Genomic DNA, 27,882 nt, shown 5'->3' on the forward strand with positions numbered 1-27,882 from the left:
GGCAAAATTCGCACTGAGCTAAAAAGGTAGAGCTGCCGCTTTCAAGGAGCGGGACTCTAACCCGGAAGCTTATAAGAAATCCTGTTATGCCCTCTGACAAACCGTCAAACAGGCAAAGCATCAACACAGGACTAAGATCGAATCGTCCTACGTGTACTCCGAGCATGCGTTGACCAACTGGCAAGTGTCTTCACTGACAAATTCAACCTCTCCCTGTCTGAGTCTGTAATACCAACATGTTTCAAGAAGACCACCATAGTCCCTGTGCCCAAGAACACTAAGGTAACCTGCCTATATGACTACCGACCCGTAGCACTCACGTCTGTAAACATGAAATGCTTTGAAAGGTTGGTCATGTCTTACATCAACACCATTATCCCAGAAACCCTAGACCCACACCAATTTGCATACCGCCCCAACAGATCCACAGATGATGCAATCTCTATTGCACTCCACACTGCCCTTTCACACCTGGACAAAAGGAACACCTATGTGAGAAAGCTATTCATTGACTACAGCTCAGCATTCAACGCCATAGTGCCCTCAAAGCTCATCACTAAGCTAAGGACCCTGGGACTGAACACCTCCCTCTGCAACTGGACCCCGGACCTCCTGACGGGCCACCCCCAGGTGGTAAAGGTAAGTAGCAACACATTCGCCATGCTGATCCTCAACAAGGGGGCCCCTCAGGGGTGCGTGCTCAGTCCCCTCCTGTACTCCCTGTTCACTCATGACTGCACGACCAGGCACGTTTCCAACACCATCATTAAGTTTGCTAATGACATGACAGTAGTAGGCCTGATCACCGACAATGATGAGACAGCCTATAGGGAGGAGGTCAGAGACCTGACCGTGTGGTGCTAGGACAACAACCTCTCCCTCAACTGCCTGATTGTGGACTACAGGAAAGGAGGGCACCCCATTCTCTGCTGGGCGGCAGTGGAGCCTCAAGGCACAAAGTAACACAGATGACAGTTGTGAAGAGGGCACAACAAAACCTATTCCCCTTCAGGAGACTGAAAATATTTGTCATGGGACCTCAGATCCTCAAAAGGTTTTACATCACCATCGGGCCTGACAGGTTTCATCACTGCCTGCCATCGGCCCAGGACTTCTTTATCCAGGCGCTGCCATCCAGGACTTCTTTACCAGGCGGTGTCAGAGCAAGGCAAAAATTGTAAAAGACTCCAGCCACCCTAATCATAGACTGTTCTCTCGGCTAGCGGTACCGGAGCGCCAGATCTAGGTCCAAGAGGCCCCTAAATAGCTTCTACCCCCAAGCCATTCGACTTCTGAACTGCTAATCAAATGGCTACCCAGATCATTTGCATTGCACTCCCCCCCCACCCCTTTTCCGCTGCTGCTACTCTGTTATTATCTATGCATAGTCACTTTGATAACTCTACAGACATGTACATATTTCCTCAGTGCCCCCGCACATTGACTCTGTACAGGCACCCCCTGTATATAGCCCTGCTATTGTTATTTACTGATGCTCTTTAATAATTTGTTTTTCTAATATCTTACTTTTTTTTGTTGTATTTTCTTAAAACTGCATTGTTGGTTAAGGGCTTGTAAGTAAGCATTTCAATGAGGTCTACACCTGTTGTATTCGGCGCATGTGACAAATACACTTTGATTTGAGATGGTTGTTCATTTTCCTTTTTTCCCTATTTACCTTTTTTGTGAACAATATGTATATCTATTTTCGAACTGTGAACAGCAGCAACACGCAACGACGCGTCTAGTCGACCGGAAAACCACACGAAGAACAAAAAAGTAGAAGAAAACGCAAAGCGTCAACTGATTTGATTGGCTAAATAAAATATCGACCGGAAGTTACATTGGAGGTTGTGACTCGAGAGGGATTTGGTTAAATTCAGTGGTCACGGTTCAGTCTCCAAATACATTCCGGCTGTTTCTGTCCGCCTTCACAATATAATACAATTCACAGGGAAGTAAAATACAATATATTAAATACAGAAATGTTAAACAGTGTACTTCTATGGAGCATTAGAGGCGTTTTGTTTGCTATAAACTAGCCATGAACGTGTTCCATTGTTTGCTAAACAGGCAATTGCTAACTAGCTGAAAGCGTAGAGCTTTTCATTAGCTGAAAAAAACACAAATAAAGCGGCATTACTTTTTTGACAAGTCAAGTGACTAGCGCAAAATGCCGGAGATAAAACTCATGCAAATCGTGTCTTGCAGCACTGAAGACAATGTAAGTTTTCCAACTACTATCTAGACTAATTAACTAGTACAGTATTCGTTAACCCGCTTGCTACCTTCCTAACGTGTTAGCTAGCTAGGTTTGCTTGCTGTCTGATTGAGGCATAATGTCGAGTGTCTAGCCCTTTAAATATACAGTCTGCACATTGCTTTTTTTCAGACCAGAACATAATCATTGTAACAGTACTGTACAGTATTTGCATACACCATTCGAAGTACCTAGCTAGCTACACTTCCCAGTCATTTTTTTGTTGTCAAATGTATCTTCTTGAATTTAAACAGTAACTCCTATTTCCATTGGTAACAACACCAGATGGCAATTGCAGTTCATGGGGTCCTAACTATTCTTGTTGTTTCCTTGCAGACTCACAAGGCTGACAACCTGCTGAGCTCGGACACATACAGAAAATGGAAAGCAGCAAAGGCAGGGGAGAAACAAACCTCAGTCATTATACAGGTAATAGGTTACTTCTGCACTCTGTTTTTATGGGATTGTCTAACAATTGACTGACTCCAATTCACACAGCAAATTTGAGGATGTTAAAATGTGTTGTGTGTGTTATATCTTAGTGTTGATTCTAGTGGGGTTAACACCAGTTGGATTTAAATTGACCCAACCTGCAGTGAATAAATGAAGTGTTATTTGAATCACAGTGGAATCAACACCGCTTGTCATTACTCGACGGAGTTAATTTCCGTTAATTCTATCGGTGAAAAATACTTGGGAGTGGCCCATTTATATTCCCAGCATGCTTTGTTACATGTTGATTTTTGGAATAGTTTGTTTTAATATATACTGTATGTTTCTGCATACACATTAATTTATTGATCTAAGACAAATAACATACATTTTCCGAAATTATTCCAATCTGTAAGTGGTTGGACTTATTACACCCGTACTGAGATGGTTGTTCCAGTTTAGATGTTTGAGGTAGTCTTGTTTGACGAGTTCTTCACCATAGCAGTCGTTCTGAATGCAGATTGTAGATAATCAATTGTTGAATATCTTCCCTATTAGGGGTGTAAAAGTTCATATTTTTAAACGAAATTGGCATCTTCAACCTTAAGGAAACACTCCCTAACTGAATAACTACCACTAACAGGTCCCGATCGTAGTCATCATGAAGGGAAAATAACCGTTTTTATTTTTTTTTTATTTTAATTTTATTTCACCTTTATTTAATAACCAGGTAGGCTAGTTGAGAACAAGTTCTCATTTGCAACTGCGACCTGGCCAAGATAAAGCATAGCAGTGTGAACAGACAACACAGATTTACACATGGAGTAAACAATTAACAAGTCAATAACACAATAGAAAAAAGTCTATACGTTGTGTGCAAAAGGCATGAGGAGGTAGGCAAATAATTACAATTTTGCAGATTAACACTGGAGTGATAAATGATCAGATGGTCATGCACAGGTAGAGATATTGGTGTGCAAAAGAGCAGAAAAGTAAATAAATAAAAACAGTATTGGGAGGAGGTAGGTAAAAATGGGTGGGCTATTTACCGATAGACTATGTACAGCTGCAGCGATCGGTTAGCTGCTCAGATAGCAGATGTTTGAAGTTGGTGAGGGAGATAAAAATCTCCAACTTCAGCAATTTTTGCAATTCGTTCCAGTCACAGGCAGCAGAGAACTGGAACGAAAGGCGGCCAAATGAGGTGTTGGCTTTAGGGATGATCAGTGAGATACACCTGCTGGAGCGCGTGCTACGGGTGGGTGTTGCCATCGTGACCAGTGAACTGAGATAAGGCGGAGCTTTACCTAGCATGGACTTGTAGATGACCTGGAACCAGGGGGTCTGGCGACGAATATGTAGCGAGGGCCAGCCGACTAGAGCATACAGGTCGCTGTGGTGGGTGGTATAAGGTGCTTTAGTGACAAAACGGATGGCACTGTGATAAACTGCATCCAGTTTGCTGAGTAGAGTGTTGGAAGCTATTTTGTAGATGACATGATTTTCGATTGGAGATGTTTGATATGAGTCTGGAAGGAGAGTTTACAGTCTAGCCAGACACCTAGGTACTTATAGATGTCCACATATTCAAGGTCGGAACCATCCAGGGTGGTGATGCTAGTCAGGCGTGTGGGTGCAGGCAGCGAACGGTTTAAAAGCATGTATTTGGTTTTTACTAGCGTTTAAGAGCAGTTGGAGGCCACGGAAGGAGTGTGAATGTTGTATGGCATTGAAGCTCGTTTGGAGGTTAGATAGCACAGTGTCCAAGGACGGGCCGGAAGTATATAGAATGGTGTCGTCTGCGTAGAGGTGGATCAGGGAATCGCCCGCAGCAAGACCAACATCATTGATATACACAGAGAAAAGAGTCGGCCCGAGAATTGAACCCTGTGGCACCCCCATAGAGACTGCCAGAGGACCGGACAGCATGCCCTCCGATTTGACACACTGAACTCTGTCTGCAAAGTAGTTGGTGAACCAGGCACGGCAGTCATCAGAAAAACAGAGGCTACTGAGTCTGCCGATAAGAATATGGTGATTGACAGAGTCAAAAGCCTCGGCAAGGTCTATGAAGATGGCTGCACAGTACTGTCTTTTATCGATGGCGATTATGATATCGTTTAGTACCTTGAGCGTGGCTGAGGTGCACCCGTGACCGGCTTGGAAACCAGATTGCACAACGGAGAAGGTACGGTGGGATTCGAGATGGTCAGTGACCTGTTTGTTGACTTGGCTTTCTAAGACCTTAGATAGGCAGGGCAGGATGGATATAGGTCCGTCACAGTTTGGTTCCAGGGTGTCTCCCCCTTTGAAGAAGGCGATGACTGCGGCAGCTTTCCAATCCTTGGGGATCTCAGACGATATGAAAGAGAGTTTAAAACAGGCTGGTAAAAGGGGTTGCGATAGCGGATAGTTTCAGAAATAGAGGGTCCAGATTGTCATGCCCAGCTTATTTGTACGGGTCCAGGTTTTGCAGTTTAATAAATACCCGACGCAACAATGCTGTAACGTTAGTAGGAGGGAAAAAAGCTGAGCAGCAGCTCAAATGTGAGTGACAAGGGGAGCAGGAAGGGGAGAGAGATTGCGACCAAGTCAACGTGCGCTGGTAGACTACGTATTGCTTGTTATTTATCATCTCATCAGATTACATCAGGGCTCTTCAACCCCAGTTGGAGAGCTACCCTCCTGTAGGTTTTTGCTCCAACCCCAGTTTTAACGATCCTGATTCGGCTTATCAACCAGATAATTATTATCATCAGGTGCTCTAGATTATAGTTGGAGCGAAAGCCTACAGGACAGTAGCTCTCCAAGAACAGGTTTGGAGAGCCCTGGATTACATAGTGCTTGTATTGACTGCATCAAACCAAGAGACGCTAGATAGCCAGATGGCTATTTAATGTTAGCTAAGCTAATTGAAACTACGTAACTTTAACTATACAGTTTCTCCCCTTCTTAATCTTAACAACTCCATTCAGATTATTAAGTAGCAGTTTACCTGTTGGCTCGTGGTGTTGTAGTCTGTCCTTCTCATTTAGCTTCTTGTTCTGTCATTTTAATTCCATCTTCCATTGATTAGGCTCGATATCTACAAAAAAATAATTGAACCTTTATTTAACTAGGCAAATCAGTTAAGAACACATTTATATTTACAATGACTGCCTACACTGGCCAAACCCGGACGACGCTGGGCCAATTGTGCGCTCTCCTATGGGACTCCCAATCACGTCCAGCTGTGATACAGCGTGGATTCGAACCAGGGTGTCTGTAGCGACGCATCAAGCACTGAGATGCACTGCCTTTGACCGCTGCGCCACTCGGGAGCCCAGTGGCTAATAACTTGCCACATGGAGGTTCTAGCTCTGACTTTAGCCTAGTGCCGGTTTGATGACTTGTGATTGGACAATAAAAACGAGCTACACGTGCCACGTGAAAAGGAAGAGCAGCAGCAGCAATACAATTTTCTTTCTGTGTGAAGCGCCATGTAGACCATCTGCATTGTGAATTCACTTGGAATTGGATGCATTTTTCTTATAGTTTTAATGGAAACTGATAAATGTCTGTTAACTGACAAGAAAACATTTCCTATTGTCACATCCCTACTCCCTAAAGCTTGATTCCAACAGGAATGACAAATTACTTCACACCCCTGCATATATAGCCCACGAGCCATGTTTTTCAGATCACAATGTTGGGGGGGAAACTAGGCCATAACTAAAGGCCTTATGGAATCTATAATGTAGGGTCATAAAGGGTTTATAAAAAAGATACGGAATGGAGCTAAGCACACACAACATTCTAGAGGAAAACCTGGTTCATTCTGCTTTCCACCAGACACAGGGAGATTCATTCACTTTTCAGCAGGTTAATAACCTAAAACACAAGGCCAAATCTACACTGGAGTTGCTTACCAAGAAGACTGTGAATATTCCTGAATGGCCGAGTTACAGCTACTTGCAAATCTATGGCAAGACCTGAAAAATAGTTGTCTAGCAATGATCAACAACCAAGTTGACAGAGCTTGAAGAAAACATTATTTTAATTTTTTTGCACAATCCAGGTGTGGAAAGCTCACCCAGAAAGACTCACAGCTGTAATCGCTGCCAAAGGTGCTTCTACAAAGTATTGTGTCAGGGGTGTGAATACTTATAAATGAGATATTTCTGTATTTAATTTTCAATACATTTGCAAACATTTCTAAAAACATGTTTTCACTTTGTCATTATGGGGTATTGTGTGTAGATGGATGTGGGGAAAAAATCTATGTAATCCATTTTGAATTCAGGCAGTAACACAATAAAATGTGGAATAAGTCGAGGGGTATGAACTTTTCTTAAGGCACTGTATGTATTGTGACATTGCATTGCCCTGTTTGCTTTTTTCCTAGTTTGCACTAAATAACCCATGCTCTTTCCTCCATCGTTTCAGTTTGAGAAAGAAGAGCAGGTGTACAGCATAGACATAGGAAATGAAGGGTCTGCTTTTATTGAGGTGCTGGTGGGACACTCAACCTCTGTCAAAGACCAGGACTATGAGGTATGCCACCCCCTTACTGTATATTGCAGTACCTATTTACCTCGCTGATATCTACCACACTGAATGCACTACCATTATGTATAGTGTGCTGCTTAATTCCTAAGAGAACCTCTCACTGTCTCTCCCAGGTTCTGCTGGTCACGTCGTCCTTCATGTCCCCCACGGAGAGCCGTAACAGCACCAACACCAACCGTGTGCGCTTCTTCGGCCCTACCCAGCTGGTGAAGGCTCAGGCCCAGGAGAAGTGGGACCGCGTGAAGATTGTGTGTAGCCAGCCATACAACAAGGTGAGCTGCACACCACTAAGAGAGAACTTTAGTGGACAGAGAGCTTTGGGTGTGTATATGATGCCACCTAAAGTCATTGTAAACCAGGGTCATATTCATTAGGCAGCAAAAGGACTGAAACAGGGTGGGACTGAAACAGGGTGGGACTAACTACACGTGTCCAATAAGAAACGTCCATTTTCGTTTTCCATTGCGAAACATTTTGCTACGTTGTGCCCTAATCAATACAACCCTGGCGATGCGGTATTAGTCATGTTATTTGAAAAATGGCATCTCTTACATTCAGTGTCTCAGCTAGGGTTTTGACGGTCTTGGAATTTGAGGTTACAGTAATTGGCCAGGCCAATGTACATGAGGACAGAATGAGGAGGGGGGTGGTCTGCTTCTCAATAAAAACCTATTTAAAACACGCTGTTAAACTTTGTTATAATCATGGCATATTATTATTAGGTTATTACTTATTAGTGGAGTAAAAATAAAGCTGTATGTCTGCCTTGTCCTTTTCTGTTGTTTTTTCCTGCATATAAAAACATTCTATTCAGATCCTATTTCGACACACAAAATCATTGCAACGAATTCCGATGGGTTTTCTACCACTTTCCCCCGAAATAGTCGCATAACGTCACAATCCGTGCTGCTGTCATTCGATGGCATTGGCATATGACCTTCAAAGAGAGGACACGAATGAGAGAAATAATGTAGCCTAAACTTCTGAAAATAGGCCTTTTACAAGATTAAATCATGACAGGAGTGTTTTATTTTTTTATTAAGGAGATGGAGTCCAGACAGGCTACTTTAGGAAACTTTCTGAATGGACATATAGGCCTATAGAGCCCCCACAGTGGAGGTGTCCATAATACCCATAAAACCTAGTGGTCAAATAGGGAAATTGTTCCAATTGTTTTTCCACCATTCATTTTTCCCATAGGGTTTTTTAGAAACACTTAAAATAAGGGCTGTGTTTCTTGTAGGCTTTACCCTGGGGTGACGTTTTGATAACCATGTAAATTTCTCTTGGACAATGTGACTTTTAGCAATATATTCACCTCTATTTACTCTCTAATTTAAAAGTAGACATCATGCAAAACTACAAATCCCTGCAAGCTCCTGTATGTCATCTCTAGCTGACACCTTTGCTAACAGTTGTGTCAATTTAAAACTTGCACAAGACAGTTCAAAGAATTGACAACTTTTTAAGAAATGTAGCCAATTTATTCATTGCTACATTTAGCTAACATTAGATAGTTAATCCAGAGATTCTTACCTTTGCCTCAATTCGTCAGTCTCGTCCAGGTCATCATGGCATTTGTAGTTCTTTATCATAGCCACATTAGCAGCTAATTAGCATTTCATTTTGGGGGGGTAAATACCGGCAAATATATTGATAAAAGTCACCTTGTCCTAAAGAGCTTTACACATTTCTCAGAACATTAAGCCAAGGTAAGTCTACACAAAACACTTATTTGAAGTGTTTCTAAAATTAATGGTGGAAAAACAATAGCTTTTATGGGTATTTTGACTCATTCTGTGGTACTCTATTAAGAGAATCAACTAAAACACACAAACACAACCTGCACCCGTCAATCAAAACCACCAGCATATGTCAGACACAAGCAAATATTTCTCCTTTCCTTAAAACATATTTAAAAAAACTAGGCCTACCTTAAGCTTTCTGATAGTAGGCTATAATGAAGTAAAGTATGAAGGGGACAGCTATGATATAGTATGAAGATTAAATTGACACTCCTTAAAATAGAAACAAATACACGCAACAGCCTATTTATCTGCGACTCTGATTATCGAGGGGGATACTGTTACAAAATATTTTTCAAATATTGCGAGCAACTATTATAATTTGAGTGGATGTAAAAAATAAAAATAAAAACTGACTTTGTTGACTTCCTACTGTGTGAGGTGAAGGACATTTTTGTTTACTGAGAAGCCCAGCTGGGCACTTTCCTACATTTGACATTTACAAGAAGTAGGACAAGTACACTATATATACAAAAGTATGTGGACACACCTTCAAATTAGTGGAATCAGCTATTTCAGCCGCACCTGTTGCTGACTGGTGTATAAAATTGAGCACACAGCCATGCAATCTCCATAGACAAACATTGGCAGAAGGGCCTTACTGAAGAGCTCAGTGACTTTCAACGTGGCACCGTCATAGGATGCCACCTTTCCAACACGTGTGTTTGTCAAATTTCTGCCCTGCTAGAGCTGCTCCGGGTGACTAAGTGCTGTTATTGTGAAGTGGAAACGTCTAGGAGCAACAACGACTAGAGCGGCATATCAGCCAGAACTGGGCCTGACCAGCGTAGATTAGTCTTTAAATTAATAAAAGATTCCGAATCAAATTATACCATGCCAGATTGGAGAGGATTGGCGCATTGTCCATTCGACACAACATTAGTGTATTATAGGCCTTAGAGCCAGAACGACCTTGTCGACTCCTGTTACAAAATTAATGAATAGTCAGACACATCCAACATTTTTTTAAATAACAATGTATTTATTTACTAGCAAGCAATGAAAACATCCATTTTATGAAACAAGTCCACACATCAATGATTTTTTTTGCCATAGCCTATAGCACTCTCCACCCCCGTGCATCTAGAGATTAGCTGCTCAAACATCAAAGGAAAGTTGCAAAGAGGAGATGGAGAACATTTTGTAGACACTGTTAGCAAAACATTTGCTTATAATCATTAGTAAAAATTCCCGCTATTCGGTAAAGTTTATCTCCATGAAAATAAAGTTAATAAAACATTTTAAAATCCTAAAATAAATGTAGGCCTATTTAAAAAAAAAAACAATTTGACAGTTATTTTAATGACAGCCTTCATCAAAAACTGTCAGTTTTAATGACAGTCTTCATCCATAACCGTCAGCCTCACGGTTATTCAGTTACTGTCACAGCACTAGTCTCAGCACAGTTCCTATTGTTCACCCTTATGAAAATGATTCAGATTGGAATGACATGATGACAAATGGCATTATCCACCCTCAGAGCATAGCATACGGAGTGGCCTTCGTGAAGTTCCATTCACCATCAGAAAAAAGTGATCTACCAACCACAACAACACCGGTAAGAGAAGCTCAGCCGTCATCTTTAACCTTCTACATAACCCACTCTCCACTGAGACTTGACTCAATAGACTCATTCACTATAAAACTATATCATAAAATCAAAATGCTTGCAGAGTTTCACTCAAGTTGAATTACACGTTTTCTGACCATTTAAAGTGATCTTAGATATAAGTCCATATGCAACCATCTGTTGCACATATCCTGTAATATGCTCCAACGGGCACTGTTTTATCTTGTTTTATTAGTTGGTGCTTGTCTTCTCCAATCATTTGGGATTGGCATATAGCTGGATCCACACAACAGATGGGCTAGGCTCTGGACTCATCTAGAGCATAGACAACTTTTTTGCAAAACTTCCTTTGATTTGAGTGAACTAACTTGAATTCATACCATCAAAAATGATGTTTATGTACAATGTCCTGTGCTTTCCTAACATGACTGACTTGATCAGACGCTCTCCCAACACTAACGTCTCTTGCCCCATGACAGAAGTTGACCAAGCTTGGCCAGTTTCGGGTGAAGGATGAGGCCCCCTCGGCTTGCCCTAGTCTTCAGCCAGGCAGCCTCTTCTTCAACAGAGAGAGCACCTCCAAAGGCAGCCCAGCGCTCAAGGGTACTACTACTGTACTCAAGCAAAAGGCCTAGTTACAGCTGATTTCACATTGCAGGTTTATTAGTACGTATTGATGTGGCGTGATTGAGTGCGTGAGCGAAAAGCACCATACGGTCTGCTGGTGGGGTGAGAAATGTCGAACAATATTTCCCAACCTCTCTCACAATCTCATCACCTCTTCTCCCCCACAGTTTCGCCACAGACTGAGAAGCTCAGCTATGCAGCTGCCACCCTGCAGTCTGGGTCTGGGTCTGGCCACTCCTCAGCCCCACCGTCCTCCAGCTCTCCACCACCACAGGTAAGGACCAAGGCTTGGTGTGTCCCCCAAATGGCACCGTAATCCCTATATAGTGCACTAGTTTTGATCAGAGCCCATAGTGATTCATCATTGGCTTCTCTAAGACCAGAACTGATGGTGAATCATTCATTAAGTCCTTCCAGGCTAGTGTGAACTGACGTGAAACTCTAGGCTATGATACTAGTTATGTCCCAAATGGCACCTTATTATATTCCTATATATTGCACTAGTTTTGACAAGTGCCTTATGGGCCTTGGTCAAAAGTAGTGCACAATATAGGGAATAGGGTGCCATTTGAGAGGCAGACCATATTGATTTCTTTAAAAAGAGGTACAATGTGATTGTTTGGTAGACTGCACCCTCATAGCTAATGTAGTATAGATTTAATGTAAACATTGTAAATCATCAATAATGAAAGGAGATGACACAGTATGGAGGTATATGTTTTGCTTGTGGCACATTTTTTCCCCAGAGGCTCAGAGAGAGATCATTCTTTCAAGCAAGAGGCGATGTTACTCACTTATAAATGCATTTGCATAAGTGTAAACATAATTAGGACCTGCATTTGTTTGCTTGTTTGTTTTTCTCTGCTCATTTTTGTCGATTATCCCACTTCTAGAAATGATAAGCAGTTTCAGCAGTTTTTGAAAAGCAGCTTTGCTCTTTGAGAACACATTTCTGTCATGGTTTTACCATAAGTACAAATTGCTTTATCCATCCTCTCCTATTTCCTAGGCACCAGTGAAGAGGAAGTTTGAGTTCAGTAAAGAGCGCCGGTCTGCCCTCGCTCCGCCCCCCTCAAAGAAACCCGGCCCTATGGGCTCCCCTGAACTGGGCACTACCACCCCGAAACCCAAGGTGAAACCCAGCACAGCCAGTACTCCCAGCCCCAGTACTGACAAAGGTAAAGACACCCTGCAAGTCAGTCAGTCAGCCACTCACTGACTCACTCTACACCTTTTTCACCTATGCTTGTGTGAATAAAGTAAGTTTAATAAATCAATGCAAATACCCTGATAGAATATATAACTATTTTCCACTCTCCTCACCACTGTCATACTTTTCACCCCAGCCTCCCCTGCCCAGAATACCCCAGACACCAAGAAGAAGGAGAGCCTGCCCAAACCAGAAGCCAAGTCCAGACCCAAACCCTCCAAAGCCCAGTCCAGCTCTTCTGAGGCCCCTGTTCCCCTCAACAAGATCATGGAGGGGGTGGTGTTTGTGCTGAGCGGCTTCCAGAACCCCTTCCGGGGGGACTTGAGGGACAAGGCCCTGGCCATGGGGGCCAAATACCACTCTGACTGGACCCCTGACGCCACACACCTCATGTGAGTGGAAGAGATGGAGGGTGCTGGAACTGGGAGGTTGTAGTTTGGGAAGTACTCCTTAGTTGGGTTCTCATTGTAATCTGAATACATATTGGTCAATTAAAGATGCATGAAAATGGTAATAGAGTGAGGTTAGAACATATTGGAAACAGGTCAACAAGAATTTTGTGGAATACAACCAACAATGGGGCTAGTATTATAGTGGTAGTAATATTTTTAGGAGCAATATTATCAAGTATAGTCTCCATATCATATACATCCAAGATTAGTGTAACTACAGGAGTATTACAATAACAGCATGGAAAGCAAAGCAGACCCTGTGACCCACATTGGCCTAATCACGCTCTCCCATAGTAGTAGTGGGCTGTCCCTGGCTTCCGTCCAGTGCCTGCATCCCATAGGGCAACCTATTTATTGCACTATACAGGGAATAGGGTGCCATATTTGGATGTGGCCACGGTCCCTTTGGACTGTGGTCGAAAGTAGTGCACAATATAGGGAATAGAGTGCCATCTGGGATGCTGCTGTACTAACCAAGGGTTTATCATCTGCTTCATCCAGCTGTGCCTTCTCCAACACCCCCAAGTACAGCCAGGTGAAGTCAGCAGGGGGCGTCATCGTCCGGAAGGAGTGGGTGCTGGACTGTCACAAGAGGAAGCAGAAGATTTCCTTCAAACAGTAAGGGGGGGGAGGGGGAGACTGAGGGAGGCAGAACAAGGGGGAGGGAGGCAGAGAGAGGGGAGGATGGTCAACTCAGCAAAAAAAGAAACGTCCTCAACGTCAAATGTGAAGTTCGCTGGAAAAAAACATGTGTAAATATTTGTATGAACATAGCAAGATTCAGCAACTGAGACATAAACTGAACAAGTTTCACAGACATGTGACTAACGGAAATTGAATAATGTGTCTCTGAACAAAGTGGGGGTCAAAATCAAAAGTAACAGTCAGTATCTGGTGTGGCCACCAGCTGCATTAAGTACTGAGGTGCATCTCCTCATGGACTGCACCCGATTTGCCAGTTCTTGCTGTGAGATGTTACCCCACTCTTCCACCAAGGCACCTGCAAGTTCCCAGACATTTCTGGGGGGAATGGCCCTAGCCCTCACCTTCCGATCTAACAGGTCGCAGACGTGCTCAATGGGATTGAGATCCGCGCTTTGCCTGGGCATGGCTGACATTCCTCTCTTGCAGGAAATCACGCACAGAACAAGCAGTATGGCTCGTGGCATTGTCATGCTGGAGGGTCATGTCAGAATGAGCCTGCAGCAAGGGTACCACATGAGGGAAGAGGATGTCTTCCCTGTAACGCACAGTGTTGAGATTGCCTGCAATGACAACAAGCTCAGTCCGATGATGTTTTGACACACCGCCCCAGACCATGACGGACCTGCTGCCTCCAAATCGATCCCGCTCCAGAGTACGGGCCTCGGTGTAACGCTCATTCCTTCGTCGATAAACGCGAAATCAGACCATCATCCATGGTGAAAGAAAACCGCGACTCGTCAGTGAAGAGCACTTTGCCAGTTCTGTCTGGTCCAGCGATGGTGGGTTTGTGCCCATAGGTGACGTTGTTGCCGGTGATGTCTGGTGAGTACCTGCCTTACAACAGGCCTGCAAGCCCTCAGTCCAGCCTCTCTCAGCCTATTGCGACAGTCTGAGCACTGATGGAGGGATTGTGCGTTCCTGGTGTAACTCGGGCAGTTGTTGTTGCCATCCTGTACCTGTCCCGCAGATGTGATGTTCAGATGTACCGATCCTGTGCAGATGTTGTTACACTTGGTCTGCCACTATGAGGACGATCATCTGTCCGTCCTGTCTCCCTGAAGTGCTGTCTTTGGCGTCTCACAGTACAGACATTGCAATGTATTGCCCTGGCCACATCTGCAGTCCTCATGCCTCCTTGCAGCATGCTTAAGGCACGTTCAGATGAGCAGGGACCCTGGGCATCTTTCTTTTGGTGTTTTTGAGTCCGTAGAAAGGCCTCTTTAGTGTCCTAAGTTTTCATAACTGACCTTAATTGCCTACCGTCTGTAAGCTGTTAGTGTCTTAATGACCGTTCCACAGGTGCATGTTCATTAATTGTTTATGGTTCATTGAACATGCATGGGAAACGGTGTTTCAACCCTTTACAATGATCTGTGATGTTATTTGGATTTTTATTAATTATCTTTGAAAGACAGGGTCCTGAAAAAGGGATGTTTTCTTTTTTGCTGTTTTTATAAAAACTGAAAAGGTAGACTGTGGTGTTGAAAAGTCTGCTTCAAATAAATTAGTTCTTTGACCCATTCTCTATCAGAAAGCAGCCATTATAACGCTTTGAATTCAGCGAATTAAGTGAAGTTGGCAGTTAATGGTGTTTATAAAAACACCTATTGCCAAGGCTTTACCTGTACCTATGCAGCTCACTGAAGAGTGTTACCTTGAAGAGTTGAAGCCTGCTGTGATGGAATTAGTCTAACTTCCGCTAATGATTCTTGTCACTACAAGCGGGCTCAGTCTAAACTATGTGTATTGATTCTCGAGTTAGTCAAAGCAAGGCCTCAGATAATATGAAAAGGGTATTTGAGGGTTTCTTACCGCACCGCTCTTCAAAGTGAAACTGCCTTTCACATAAGGTCTTCACTTCTTGTCTGTCGCCTGAGGTGAAATCACTGCTTCCACGGGTAGTTACCAGACCTGGTTTCAAATACTATTTGTATTTCAGTAAGACCTCATTTCAAACACATTTCAAACAAAAGTATTTTGACAAATGTTTTTTTAAATACAAGTTGAATTTTGGAATGTGTTTGGAAATACGTTTGAAATGTTATTGACATGCATTTATAACTACTTATATTTAAAGTAGTTGTTTTGGGCTGTGTATTTCAAATTACTCATACACAGAAAAGTGTATTTTCAAATACTTACACAACAAAAATATAAGCGCAACTGCAACAATTTCTAAGATTTTACTGAGTTACAGTTCATGTATGGAAATCAGTCAATTTAAATAAATTAGGCCCTAATCTATTGATTTCACCACTGACAGGGGTGCAGCCATGGGTGTGCCTGGGAGGACATAGGCCCACCCACTTGGGAGCCAGGCCCAGCTAATCAGAATGAGTTTTTCCTAAAAAGGGTTCATTACAGATATAAATACTCCTCAGACGATCTCGCAGGTGAAGAAGTCAGATGCAAACGTCCTGCGCTAGCGTGGTTGTGACAACTGCACATTTTAGTGGCCTTTTTATTGTCCCCAGCACAAGGTGCACCTGTGCAATGATCATGCTGTTTAGTCAGCTTCTTAATATACCACACCTGCCAGCTGGATGGATTACCTTGGCAACTGAGAAAGGCTCACTAACAGGGATGTAAACAAATTTGTGCACAAAATTTGAGAGGGAAAAGCTTTTTGTGGGTCTGAACATTTTTGGGGATCTTTTATTTCAGCTCATGAAACATGGGACCAACACTTCACATGTTGTGTTTATATTTTTGTTCAGTGTAAATATGCATCTATCTGAACCCAGGTCTGGTACTTTCTAGGCTAGGTCAGGTCCCAGTGAATGCTGCCTGCTTCAGTCACCTCCACCATGTTTTTCTACACTGTTCCCTACTCCTGTACAATGCGCTCATTTTCTTTAGTCTGACAGCATTGACATCATGTCTCTGTAATTGACCCTCATAAACAAATGAATATCGGCTCATCTAATTCGAAAGAGGTTTGCCGAATTGATCAAGTACTGTTGTAAGAGGGTGTTGCGGAAATAAGTCCAATTAACACTGTTGAGCTACATGCTAATTGTGTGTATTTTTCTCTGCGTTAGCATCAGAATTCTACATTGGGACGCGCACACACACTACCACCATTATTTGGCTATGTTTACTGACTACCTCTGCTGGAGACTGCTTGTCATCTCCCTCTACCACTCTCCTTTTTGTATTGAGAATCCCTCATGCCTTCCACTCGTCTGTCCTCGTTCCTCATCCATCCAAGCCATCTCGTCTCCATTGTGCAGCTCTTGTTTGGAGTGCGGAGCTCTAATGATTTATTTCTTATTTAAAAGCTGCATCTGCTATGGATAATTAAAGGGTCCACTTCCTTTAAAGAAGACTAGTGCTCGTACACAGACAGACACAGACAGACAGACAGACAGACAGACAGACGCATACTCAAACACAGAGACAGTCTTTACACGCTCATCAAACACAAACACACAGCTCAACATGGTCCTCTGTAGCTCAGTTGGTAGAGCATGGCGCTTGTAACGCCAAGTGGGTTCGATCCCCGGGACCACCATACGAATGTGCACACATGAATGTGTGCACAGAAAAACACTGTTATGCATCTAAATGTACACAAACACACAGCCCAACTCAAACCAGAAAAACACTGTTATGCATCTAAATGTTCTGTGCCTTTTGTCCTTACGAGAACACTTCAAAATGAAAGGAGGGAACAGAAAAGAGGAGAGGGGCACACGCTAGCACACTTCCCTCAAGTGGCATCAAGATAAACCGGCAACAAAATGGAATGAATGGGGAATAAATAAGTAAACTATGGGTTAGTGTAGATTATTGAAGGGTCCGTCCGTCGGTAACATCTCAAGTGCCTCGGAAACCTTTTTAGATTCCCTTTTAGCAATCACAGACCTAGGCTGTGTCCCAAATTTCACTCTATTCCCTAAATATTTTTATTTATTTACTATTATTACCTTAGATAACTAGGGTTGTGCATATAACCATATTCTTCCGGTAAAGCCCTTGACCTTTTCATAATTGGAATTTCCGTATGAAAGGAAGAATTTAACTGTAATATACAACTTTATTCCTCCCCTCAGATTGTGCATAATTTCCCGCAGGAGGCCTTTTGGTAGGCCATCATTTTAAATGAGAAGTTAAATAAAGTTTAAATAAAAAAACATTACAAAAAAATGATTGGAGCAATTATGATTGTATTGACCATGAATGGATCCCAGTGCTGTCGTCACGGTTACATCACCAGTAGAGGTGAATTTGAATACAATAGCCAATTGAATACAGTGGCTAGCTAATCAACATCACAATGTTAGTCCACTATATTTTTGCTACTTTGGCTCGTCATTTACCTGAATCAACAATCTGATTTTATTGTAGAAGTAATTAATCAAAAAGGCACATTAACATATTAAATGTGCTCATGGTCATACAGTAAATGTTTTGATCTGCTTTGATTCTTTTTTTGGCCCTGACATCGAGACTAATTCTTTTCCCACACAATTCAGATGAAATACTTAGCCTTCCGGAGACCTCTGAGTGCAGAGGTAAACAAATCACTCTTGCGCACTGCTCTCCATAGAGGGAGGATACGTTTTCCTTTAGGACCTACCCTCTGGTAAAGCTTTGAGAATTCTATTCCTTAACTCAATTCAATACATTTCCCTAGGTAATTCGCCACACTGCATATGAAGTGAAGTGTCCTAAGAGGATTGAGAAGCTCAGAGTCTCAGACCCCGTCTCTGTAAGCTAAGCATGTAGCCAGTCGTGTGTGCGTGTGTGTGTGTGTGTGTGTGTGCACATGCTACACAACATTAGGAAACCCTCTACTCTTTCATTTTGCAATCTAAACAGTGCGGTACGATATGAGGAATCAAAGCACAGAATAGAGCGGTAACCGTGTGAGTAATGATGACACTTGATAGCCGTCTTAGCGGTCGTCTTGGTGACTTGAGGGGCCGGAGAGTGTGTGTTTGTGTAAAAGGTAATGCATCTTTGATTGAGAATGATGTGTGTGTGTGTGAGAGGGTTAGCAACGCCGCTGTCGAGGCTGAGGCTCCATTTCATCTGGGTGCCACAGCCACACGCTGTTCCCCGCCGCCCCTCCCTCTCTCCTCATCCAGACTTATTGTTTTATTCCGTAATGTATTCGCTTGAAGGACGGCCTAATCTAATGCGATTTAAGCCACTTACATTTTTCATAGTGCACATTAGCGGTTTAGTCATGCCTGAGTGGACCAGGTTAAGGGCTTTCCCTTAAGGGCACTGCCACCGCACTGACACCACACTGCCACGCTTGCTCGTCATAGGACCCTCTCACCCCCTTTCTGTGGGGTGGCTCAGAGGGGACTGGCACCCCTTGATAGGTGTCGTAAAACCTATTTACTGGAGTGAATGGCTTGGTTCCACTTCAAAAAGGGCATTTGTCTTGTCAGCACATGACTTTGATACTGCAGTAGACAGTATGTCAGGTTCTATTGGTGGTACGGAGGTAGAGGTTGAGAATAGATGTAGGCCCAGGAAATAACGTGATGTCAAATCCATATACTTTGTTTAGTTTGACTGCCTCATGAATTCCTCACGGAACTTAGCTCTTCAGATTCCAGGTAGTGCATAAATGTGTTTACAATAGTGTATAAAATATATATTTACTTTGGAGCTGGAAAGATAAACCGACCACAGCGATCACTTATCCCAGGCATTTTGCGGATATCGTTCATTACAGTAAGTAGCCTATGCTAAGGAAATGTGAAGTTTGAAATGAAATACGTTTTGTTAATATGTGTGATTGTTAATGGGACACGCAATGCACATTGTTAAACTTATCAATCTATTTATCGGTATTGCATCAGTTAATTTTTTTTGTCCATATCACCCAGTTCAATTGACATACTGCAAATACATAATTGTGGGGGACAGAACCACCTCCAAGTGTCAAACAAATCCACTTAACAGGAAGAGGGAATTATGTGGGTTCATTGACTGTGCTGTCCATTGTGCTGTTTTCTGGTACTGTTTGTGTGTGACCTGTGTCTGGCTAACCTTATGTCTGTCTGGAACATGAAGTACTTTTCTGCACCCTTCAAATGTTGTTCTTCCAATATTTGAACCTTTGCGTAAAATTCCAGCCAGCGTGATTGTTCCTTTGCTGCCCATCTAATGGGAATCTTCTTGTTTACCCAATCAGATGTTTTCACCACTTATTGGTTTGCTTCTTTTCCCCTCACCCCTTTTTTGTATTTCTCTATTTTAAACGATCTTTCTCTTCTTCCCGCATTTCTCTCTTTCTGCCAGGTACCTGATGGACGGAGCGGAGTCCAGCTCGGAGGGGAGCGACGATGAGGAGAGTGAGGAGGAAAAAGAGAGGAAGGTATGGGATTCTTAAACCATTCCATGACCTAGCAGTATGCGGTGACATGATTGCCTAAGAACAAAAACACAATTCTGCTTCAAATAATTGTAATGGTTCTGATTTACATGATTGTATTTGTCCTATTCCCGCTCCTATACTGCCCTCTCCCTCGTTGGCAGACTCCACAAAAGAGGAGAGAAGAAGAACGGCAACCCACTCCCAGAAAGACCCCCATCAAGAAAGAGGAGGAGGATCTGTATGGTGGTTCCACAGACGCAGATGAACCAGGTTTCCATTATACACACCGCCATTAGAGCTGGGATGACAAACCTTAAATGACTGATTTTGCTGCACAACGTTCCTGCAGATGGTTCTAAAACCATTTGGTCAACAGAAATAGCCTATGCATTATCTTGATTCCCGTTATAAAACGATCTGCCTATCCCTGTTTCGCGGTCGGCTGCTGACTCTCACTCCCTCTTCCCACTGTGCGCATGGTGGAGGGAGAGATGCATTCTGAGAAGCACAAGCATATGACCATTGCTCAAAACGCTAATGCAGGAAAAATACAGTTCAAAGGAGCTACTGTTCTATACTGAACAAAAATATTAACACAACATGCAACAATTTCATTGATTTTACTGAGTTAGTTCATATGAGGAAATCAGTCGATTTTAAATGAATTCATTAGGCCCTAGTCTATGGATTTCACCATGCCTTAAAAAAAAAAGGTTTATCCTGAACATTGAGGCTGTAGTCAAACCAATCAGGATCACTTCAGATTTTCAGTGCAGCACTGCTTTTTAAACAAACAGAACATATACTAATTTAAGTGTCAGACATTATTCTCACCACTTATTTATAAACTTGAGTAAATCATTGCTGCCAGTTTTCTTATGAGCTAATGGTGCTCTCATAAGCTAATGATAGCAGCTGAATCACGAGTGTCAGAATGGAAGGACCCTGACACGGCGTTGGAAAGGGAGGAGAAAGGAACATATATACTCTCTGGCCGTACTCGTTTCCAGAGACTTGTTTCGTCACCTTTTCTTGCCAGCGCCGTTATTGCCGTAAATGTTTTTCTTCGACCGTGTAGTGAATGGAATCGCTCAATCGCCTTAATACATGTTGCTCAAGTGGCTAGCCAAGGAAGAAAGAAAGACCACTAAGACCGAAGAGGATGGGAATGAAAGCCGGTGAAATGGACAGAGGAAGTTGGGATCTGACTGCTTTAATGACTTGCATGGAGGGACGGACGGATTGACAACACCGCCGTAAAAAGGACATGAAGAGAGGGATGCGTGTGGAGAGGACAAGGGGAGCGAAAGAACGGAAAGAAGCACTTTGCGTAGAGCAATCGCTGCCGAGAGACTTGTGCATGATTCTAATTGCTATGGTAATGCAAGGCCACGAGTAAGTGGTCCGGGCGCATTAGTGAGACGAGAACGTCTTTACTAACCCATCACGTACCTCAACATGAGAGGGAAGAAGAATGAATTGCGACTGGGTGCATCTGAATAGTCTAGAAGTAGCTTATTTTCCTTGTCTCCATCTGCACTGATTGGAAAATACATATTAAGAATATTAAGGAAACCTAGCCTTTAACTAGGGCCTAAATACAAGGCCTTTTTATTTTGGAAGAGCAAAGCTTAGAGGTATGGGTAAAGCACTTACAAACGTTTCTACAGCATAGTATAGACTAATATGACCCGATGTAGGTTAGTAAGGTAAGATGTAGGTTGCTATAATGGTATGCTTCTGATGTAGGTTATGTTCTTCTGATGTAATAATATGTTATTCTCCTGTATCCCACAGGAGATGAGTCTGGCATGGACACGGAGGATGAGCTGAAGAGGTAACTAACACCATCAAATGAACATGAGTGGGATATTATTCATATTTGACTGTAGCGGGTGTCGAAGCCATTCCTATTGCGGTTCCTCTGGGTTGACAGTGCCTCTGCCCTAGCCTGGTCTCAGATCTCTGTGCAATCAGAGTTGCCCAGTGACCGTAGGAGTTGCCCAGTGACCGTAGGAGTTGCCCAGTGACCGTAGGAGTTGCCCAGTGACCGTAGGAGTTGCCCAGTGACCGTAGGAGTTGCCCAGTGACCGTAGGAGTTGCCCAGTGACCGTAGGAGTTGCCCAGACAGCACAAAGGTCTGGGACCAAGATAACTTGATCCTCATGTTGGCGGAAGTAGGTAGGTTGGAGAGAGATTTTTATTTATTTTAGACCCTTTTTCTCCCCAATTTCGTGGTATCCAATTGTTAGTAGTTACTGTCTTGTCTCATCGCTGCAACTCCTGTACGGACTCAGGAGGGGCGAAGGTCGAGAGCCATGCGTCCTCTGAAACACGACCCAACCAAGCCGCACTGCTTCTTAACACAGCACGCATCCAACCCGGAAGCCAGCCGCACCAATGTGTCGGAGGAAACACCGTACACCTAGCGACCTGGTCAGCGTGCACTGTGCCCGGCCCGCCACAGGAGTCTCTAGTGCGTGATGAGACAAGGATATCCCTGCCGGCCAAACCCTCCCGAACCCGGACGACGCTGGCCCAATTGTGCGCTGCCCCATGGGCCTCCCGGTTGAGACAGAGCCTGGGCTCACTCCCAGAGTCTTTGGTGGCACAGCTAGGACTGCAATGCAGCCCGGGAGGCACTCCCCACCCGGGAGGCCCAGATTGTTCTCATTTTGATTCATCATTTGATTCATTAGTTATTTCTGTTGTAGAGCATCAATACAAGTCTAAAACTCTGCCATATTGAAATGGTCTTGCATCAAATATTCCCCTCGAGCTCTTTCAGTAATCTGAAGAGAGCCTGGGTGTTTGTTTTGTATGTGGGCAGAAATGTCTGGTTCTTTCTGTCGAATTTGTTGTGCAGCATCAATGGACAGGTGTGGTGTCTCTTCATTCAAGGACACCAGTAGAGCATCAGTCAGTAGTTTCGTAACCCCCCTTTCATAAACAACTTTTCTCTCTCTCGTTGGCAGGGTGGAGAGCGAGAGTCGGCAGAAGAAAGGAGAGAAGGAGAGAAAAGGAGTGGAGGAGGAGGACCCTTTTGGAGGGTCGACTGACGAGAACACTGACGCTGAGGCCGTGGAGGACGAGCCCATCCCTGAGCTACCAGGTCTGTCTCTGTTTGTCTGTCTGACCTTCTTTGCCTCTCTCTGTGCAGTCTGTGCTGGATGGCTGTATGTGTCAGTTTGTTCTTGCTCATTGTTCATGTTATTCTAAATCAAAAAAGTACTTTTCTGTCAGCCACACTGGTTTTACACGACGCTCACAAACGTCAAGTTGTCAAATTGCAGACAGTTTCTTCTCTTTTTTCCCATCAGTGATGAACAATGAAGATTACTGTAATGCTATGCAGGGAGTCTTGCTCTCATGCTGATCTTTCATTTTCTTACTACTCTTTTTAGATTTCCTAACTGGAAAGCGATTTTTCCTTTACGGCAAGTTCCCCAACAATGACAGACGCCTACTCCTGCGTTACATCATCGCCTTCAACGGGTAGGGAGAAGAAAGACTCCAGAATGAGAGTAGGGCAGATTGTCCTGTAACAGTAGTACTTTACTAGTACTTTTAGAGGTAATACAAGTGCTCAGTGGATGAGGGCTTGTGTGTCATTGTACCTTTTCTAAAACAGTTTTTGGATCTCAGATGAGACGGGTAGCTTTGGCACTCTCTTCAACCTCTTCCCCTCCTCATATCTCTCTCTTTCTTTGCCCCCCTTCAGGGCGGTGGAGGACTACATGAGTGAGAAAGTCCAGTTTGTTGTCACCAGCGAGGGATGGCACGACTCCTTTGAAGACGTGAGTGTGACCTCCCTTTTGTTTCCTCGAAAGACCTCTTGATGTTACGCATACACACAGACGCACACAAATATAAGAGTGATACACGAGAAGGCAAGTGCACACTCACACCACAAACATGACTGTGTAACACACACACACTTATAAAGGTGTCTTTGTAAAAAAAAAAAAGTGTAACGACTCCAGGGAGTTAGAATGCTCGTCATCTATGTAACGTGATCAATACATAGTCTGCTCCCAAAAAGAGACAGAAATGCATCATGATATTTTCCTCATTGAAAGTCTTGAATGAAATAACTTTGACACATGACTATCTTAAGTGAAATAATTAGTACATTTTTCCTGGATTAGGTTTATTTATATATTTTTTTAAAGATCAGATTCTAGGACATGGAAAATATTTTGATGCGACGTTTACCTACACCGGGGCCATTTTTTGTACATCACTGATGTTTGATCTGATATTGGACGAGTGTGGTTAGTTGCCTTTTGATGTAGGTCTGTTACACGGACATCTGTATTCCACGCAAGCTCATTTGCAATGGAAAGTGCCTCTGCCAAGTCACTAGCTATTGAAATATATATGTTGTTGAACTATTTGCTGTCCCCTTTTAAATATTGGCTGGCGAACCCTCATGCCCTCAAAGGGTTCAGTCTCCACCCCTTTATAATTAAATAGTTTCCCACCTCCTGATATATTTCCCCCTCTCTCTCTCCCACTCTCGCTTTCTCTCTGCCACAGGCACTGATGGAGAATGGTAATTTAAGCTTTGTCAAACCCACATGGATTTTTGCCATCAACGATCGACAGAAGACGCTGCCATATCAGCCCTACACTGTTGTCCCTTGAGACTTGCATTTGCCAACGTGCTCACACACACAAACACACACACAACAGTATTGTACCTGTCCAAAGGGTAGGAGAGGTGTACATTGAAGCCATAGACATTAGCTCTTCTCAGATCCCTAGGTAAATGAAACCAAGCAACGTGCCATTTTGGTACAAATGCCTTAACTTTACTTGAGGCCATCCAGAGAGATGGATGAAATGGTTTCCCTACCAGAGATGGCATATCTTCAAAGACTTATCAGTACCGGTGCATAAAAATAACTATCCTATCTGTCTCGCTTTCAGGGCTTTTTAAAACAACATATCTCTGCTTCACCTCCACTACCTCAGGGTCCATGTCGAAACTCCAGTTATCATGTCCTGAAAAGCCACTGGCTTTGATAGAGGGGAGTGTATGAGTGTTAGGAGCAACATAAAGAGACCTATGTGTAGCCGGAATGGCACCCTATTCTCTATAAAGGGCCCTTGTCAAAAGTAGTGCACTACATAGGGAATAGGGTGCCATTTAAAGGCGTAAAGGTGTTTGTTAGTTATTTAAGGTCACTGACAATCGAGGCCAATGACCACGAAATATGAATAGAAAAGAAGGCCTTTGTCCTTGTTGCTATGTAGGAATATGAAATAGGCTTCAAGGTTTGGTTGGTATTCCTCTCATCTTACTATTTTATTTTTCAGCAAGTCCGCTTTGGGCAAATGCATGGGATTGTAGTGTAATTTGTAGCATGTAGAATTACGTGTACTTTTGTTTTATTCATGTTGTATGCTTTTTGAATTGTAAACAGAAACTATTGTGTGAGGATCCAATAAGTCCTGTTTTTGCTTGTTTTTTTTTGTAAGTATGTGTGATGTGTTCATCCTTATTTTTCCTGTCTGGATTCGACTTGTTTATTACAGCATCTTGGCTTTGCTTTCAGATTCTTCCCCCCCCAAAAAAAAAAATATTTGATTAATTAAAATAATGGATTTTTAAATGCTGTTTCCATCCCTCCATTCTCTATCATCTCGCACCCCTCTCTAATTAAGTTCTACCCATGTTTCCCTCCCCTGGGCGTCTGGGTCCTCTGCTCTCCAGTCAAGGGCATTAGGGTAATGGAAGAAGAGCGAGGGAGGAGAGGAAAGAAATTAAGATAAAATGTTTGAATTCTCTGCCATGATTATTTTGAAGGGAAATCATTTTCAGACTTCATTTTTTGTTGTTGTTGAAATGTCAGTGGTGTGAGATGAATGCATAGTTTTAAACATTCATTACCTGACCTGACACAACATACTCAACATTGTTAAAGTTGAAATGTCAGTGGTGTGAGATGAATGCATACAGTTTTAAACATTCATTACCTGACCTGACACAACATACTCAACATTGTTAAAGTTGAAATGCCTTTTTTTTTACAAGCCTTTTAGGAGTTTATACTTAATTCCATTTGGAGCACCAGATAGATTCATAGACGTTTCAACGCTTTTCTTCATTGTATGGTCTCATATTCCTCATATTTGGCATGTCCTTGAAATCGAGAGACCGGTAGATCTGAGAGTTTATCATGTGCAAAGTAAGGCCCTTTTCACTTCATAGTGTTGTCTATACTGATTTACTTTAGTCTGATAGGCTATTTCTTAGTCAAATATCGACATTTTATAGCTATATGGCTACATTCTGATGTACATTGAGTATCATACCAGTCAAGTGGGGTAGCAGGGTAGCCTAGTGGTTAGAGCGTTGGACTAGTAACCCCCGAACTGACAAGGTATGAATCTGTCGTTCTGCCCCTGAACAGGCAGTTAACCCACTGTTCCTAGGCTGTCATTGAAAATAAGAATTTGTTCTTAACTGACTTGCCTAGTTAAATAAAGGTAAAAAAAAATAAAGTATTCCTGTTAGTGAGTTGTGCGTGTCACACACAATCTTTTTTTATCAAGCTCTACTGCACTTCCTCAAGTTGTCAATGTGTAGGCTGTACCATTGTCTGGACCACCTGAGGTACCTTATTCACAGTCTCTAAGCTTGCTTTCTCATTGGCTATGTCCCGATTCTCCACTTTTTTCCAGAAGTGTACACTTGCACACTCCCTGTCACAGATTATAACGCATAGGAATGGTGTAAGCATTGGCTGGAAGGAGTTTACCCCATTGTGAAGTCCATGCGAGAAAGTGTGTGCACACTTTGGAAGAACGGTAAAGAATTGGGTCTCAGCTATACTGTGTAGATCACATTATGCTCCCAGTGAGGGGCACTGGTGAGAGCTTTGTGCATGGAACAAATCAGCAGTCATGATCATTTTAAGTGAGTCATTTACTGAGATACTGTACATGGATGAATGGGGTTTTGATTTGTACCTAATTTGTTCAAAGTTCGAGTAGCAGAGAAACATGATAGACACAGAGAGGCTTAAAGTTCTGCTTCATTGGAGATGGTTTACTTACCTTTCCTGATCATGTGCTGTCTTATCTTAACTTCTAAGGCAGGGGTAGGCAACTAGATTCAGCCGCAGACCGAGTTTTGTCAGAGATGATGGACTGGGGCCTGCAAAATAATTCATACACTGCAAATTGACCAAGTAAGCCCAAAATATATATTTTAAAATAAAGACACAATCACATGCTGTATGTCTATCTTTTTATTTGTGGGCTTTTTATTTGTGGGAATACTTGGGAACAAATGTCCATTATTTTTAGAGGAATTCCTGCAGATTATACTCCTTTTTTACAAAAAACTGAGAGGCCAAAATAAATGACTCATCGTCCGAGGGGGTGTCTGTTTGTACGATGAAAAACACACTGAGTGAATAGCTAGCTTCATTCAGTACTTCACTGAACTATCTGTTATAATTATGAGATATCATTCTTACTCTCACTGTGTTTTGAAGTGAGTTAGATGACACTACCTATCTGCCTGCCCTCACCCATTGCTATCCCCGTGTATGCTTTAATGAAGCATATACATTTTCCCTTTGAATTGTCTTCCCCGTCTCATTTCTCTGATCTCCTCTACTGCTTCTACTCATTGCGAGCGCTGCCAAACCTATATGGATGATTTTAATTTGTCGCACAATTAGAGAGCTTTTTACCCACTCGGTTCATTTGTTTTCATCAGTTTTTTTTTTCTGAATAGGTTTCAAGACAAGTGAACGTCTCGTCTCCTAAAGAGAGTGTGCACGCACGCACACACACACACACACTGCTCACTGGATCTGATCCTAGGAACCACTAACGAGAGAGGAGGGGGGGGGGGAAGAGAGGGGGAGAGTACTGCTAAATCACTTGGAGGAACGGACAGAGTGTGAAAACCAGA

The 27,882-nt window shown here is 42.9% G+C and overlaps 1 protein-coding gene across 1 annotated transcript; it reads left to right on the forward strand.

The window, feature by feature from the left end:
• The first annotated feature begins 1,839 nt into the window (after positions 1 to 1,839).
• LOC118367383 (DNA repair protein XRCC1-like) lies at positions 1,840 to 25,567 on the forward strand. The gene is made up of 17 exons (XM_035750783.2): positions 1,840 to 2,224; positions 2,597 to 2,689; positions 7,118 to 7,225; positions 7,354 to 7,512; positions 10,526 to 10,603; positions 11,095 to 11,218; positions 11,410 to 11,516; positions 12,252 to 12,420; positions 12,589 to 12,844; positions 13,406 to 13,522; positions 19,874 to 19,949; positions 20,111 to 20,219; positions 21,747 to 21,786; positions 22,925 to 23,061; positions 23,354 to 23,444; positions 23,671 to 23,746; positions 24,489 to 25,567. Exons 1-17 carry the CDS (start codon positions 2,174 to 2,176, stop codon positions 24,594 to 24,596), a joined length of 1,899 nt encoding a protein of 632 aa, XP_035606676.1. The 5' UTR covers positions 1,840 to 2,173; the 3' UTR covers positions 24,597 to 25,567.
• Positions 25,568 to 27,882: the final 2,315 nt, after the last annotated feature.

The sequence above is a fragment of the Oncorhynchus keta genome, chromosome 34 (genome assembly GCF_023373465.1).
Source record: "Oncorhynchus keta strain PuntledgeMale-10-30-2019 chromosome 34, Oket_V2, whole genome shotgun sequence".
Classification (NCBI taxonomy): domain Eukaryota; kingdom Metazoa; phylum Chordata; class Actinopteri; order Salmoniformes; family Salmonidae; genus Oncorhynchus; species Oncorhynchus keta.

Bases quoted from the DNA above. Each gene is read 5' to 3' on its own strand.
- LOC118367383 (XM_035750783.2), top strand. From the start codon at position 2,174: ATGCCGGAGATAAAACTCATGCAAATCGTGTCTTGCAGCACTGAAGAC. The intron at 11,517-12,251 runs GTAAGGACCAAG...CCTATTTCCTAG, and splicing joins CCAGCTCTCCACCACCACAG to GCACCAGTGAAGAGGAAGTT. The intron at 13,523-19,873 runs GTAAGGGGGGGG...TCTTTCTGCCAG, and splicing joins CAGAAGATTTCCTTCAAACA to GTACCTGATGGACGGAGCGG.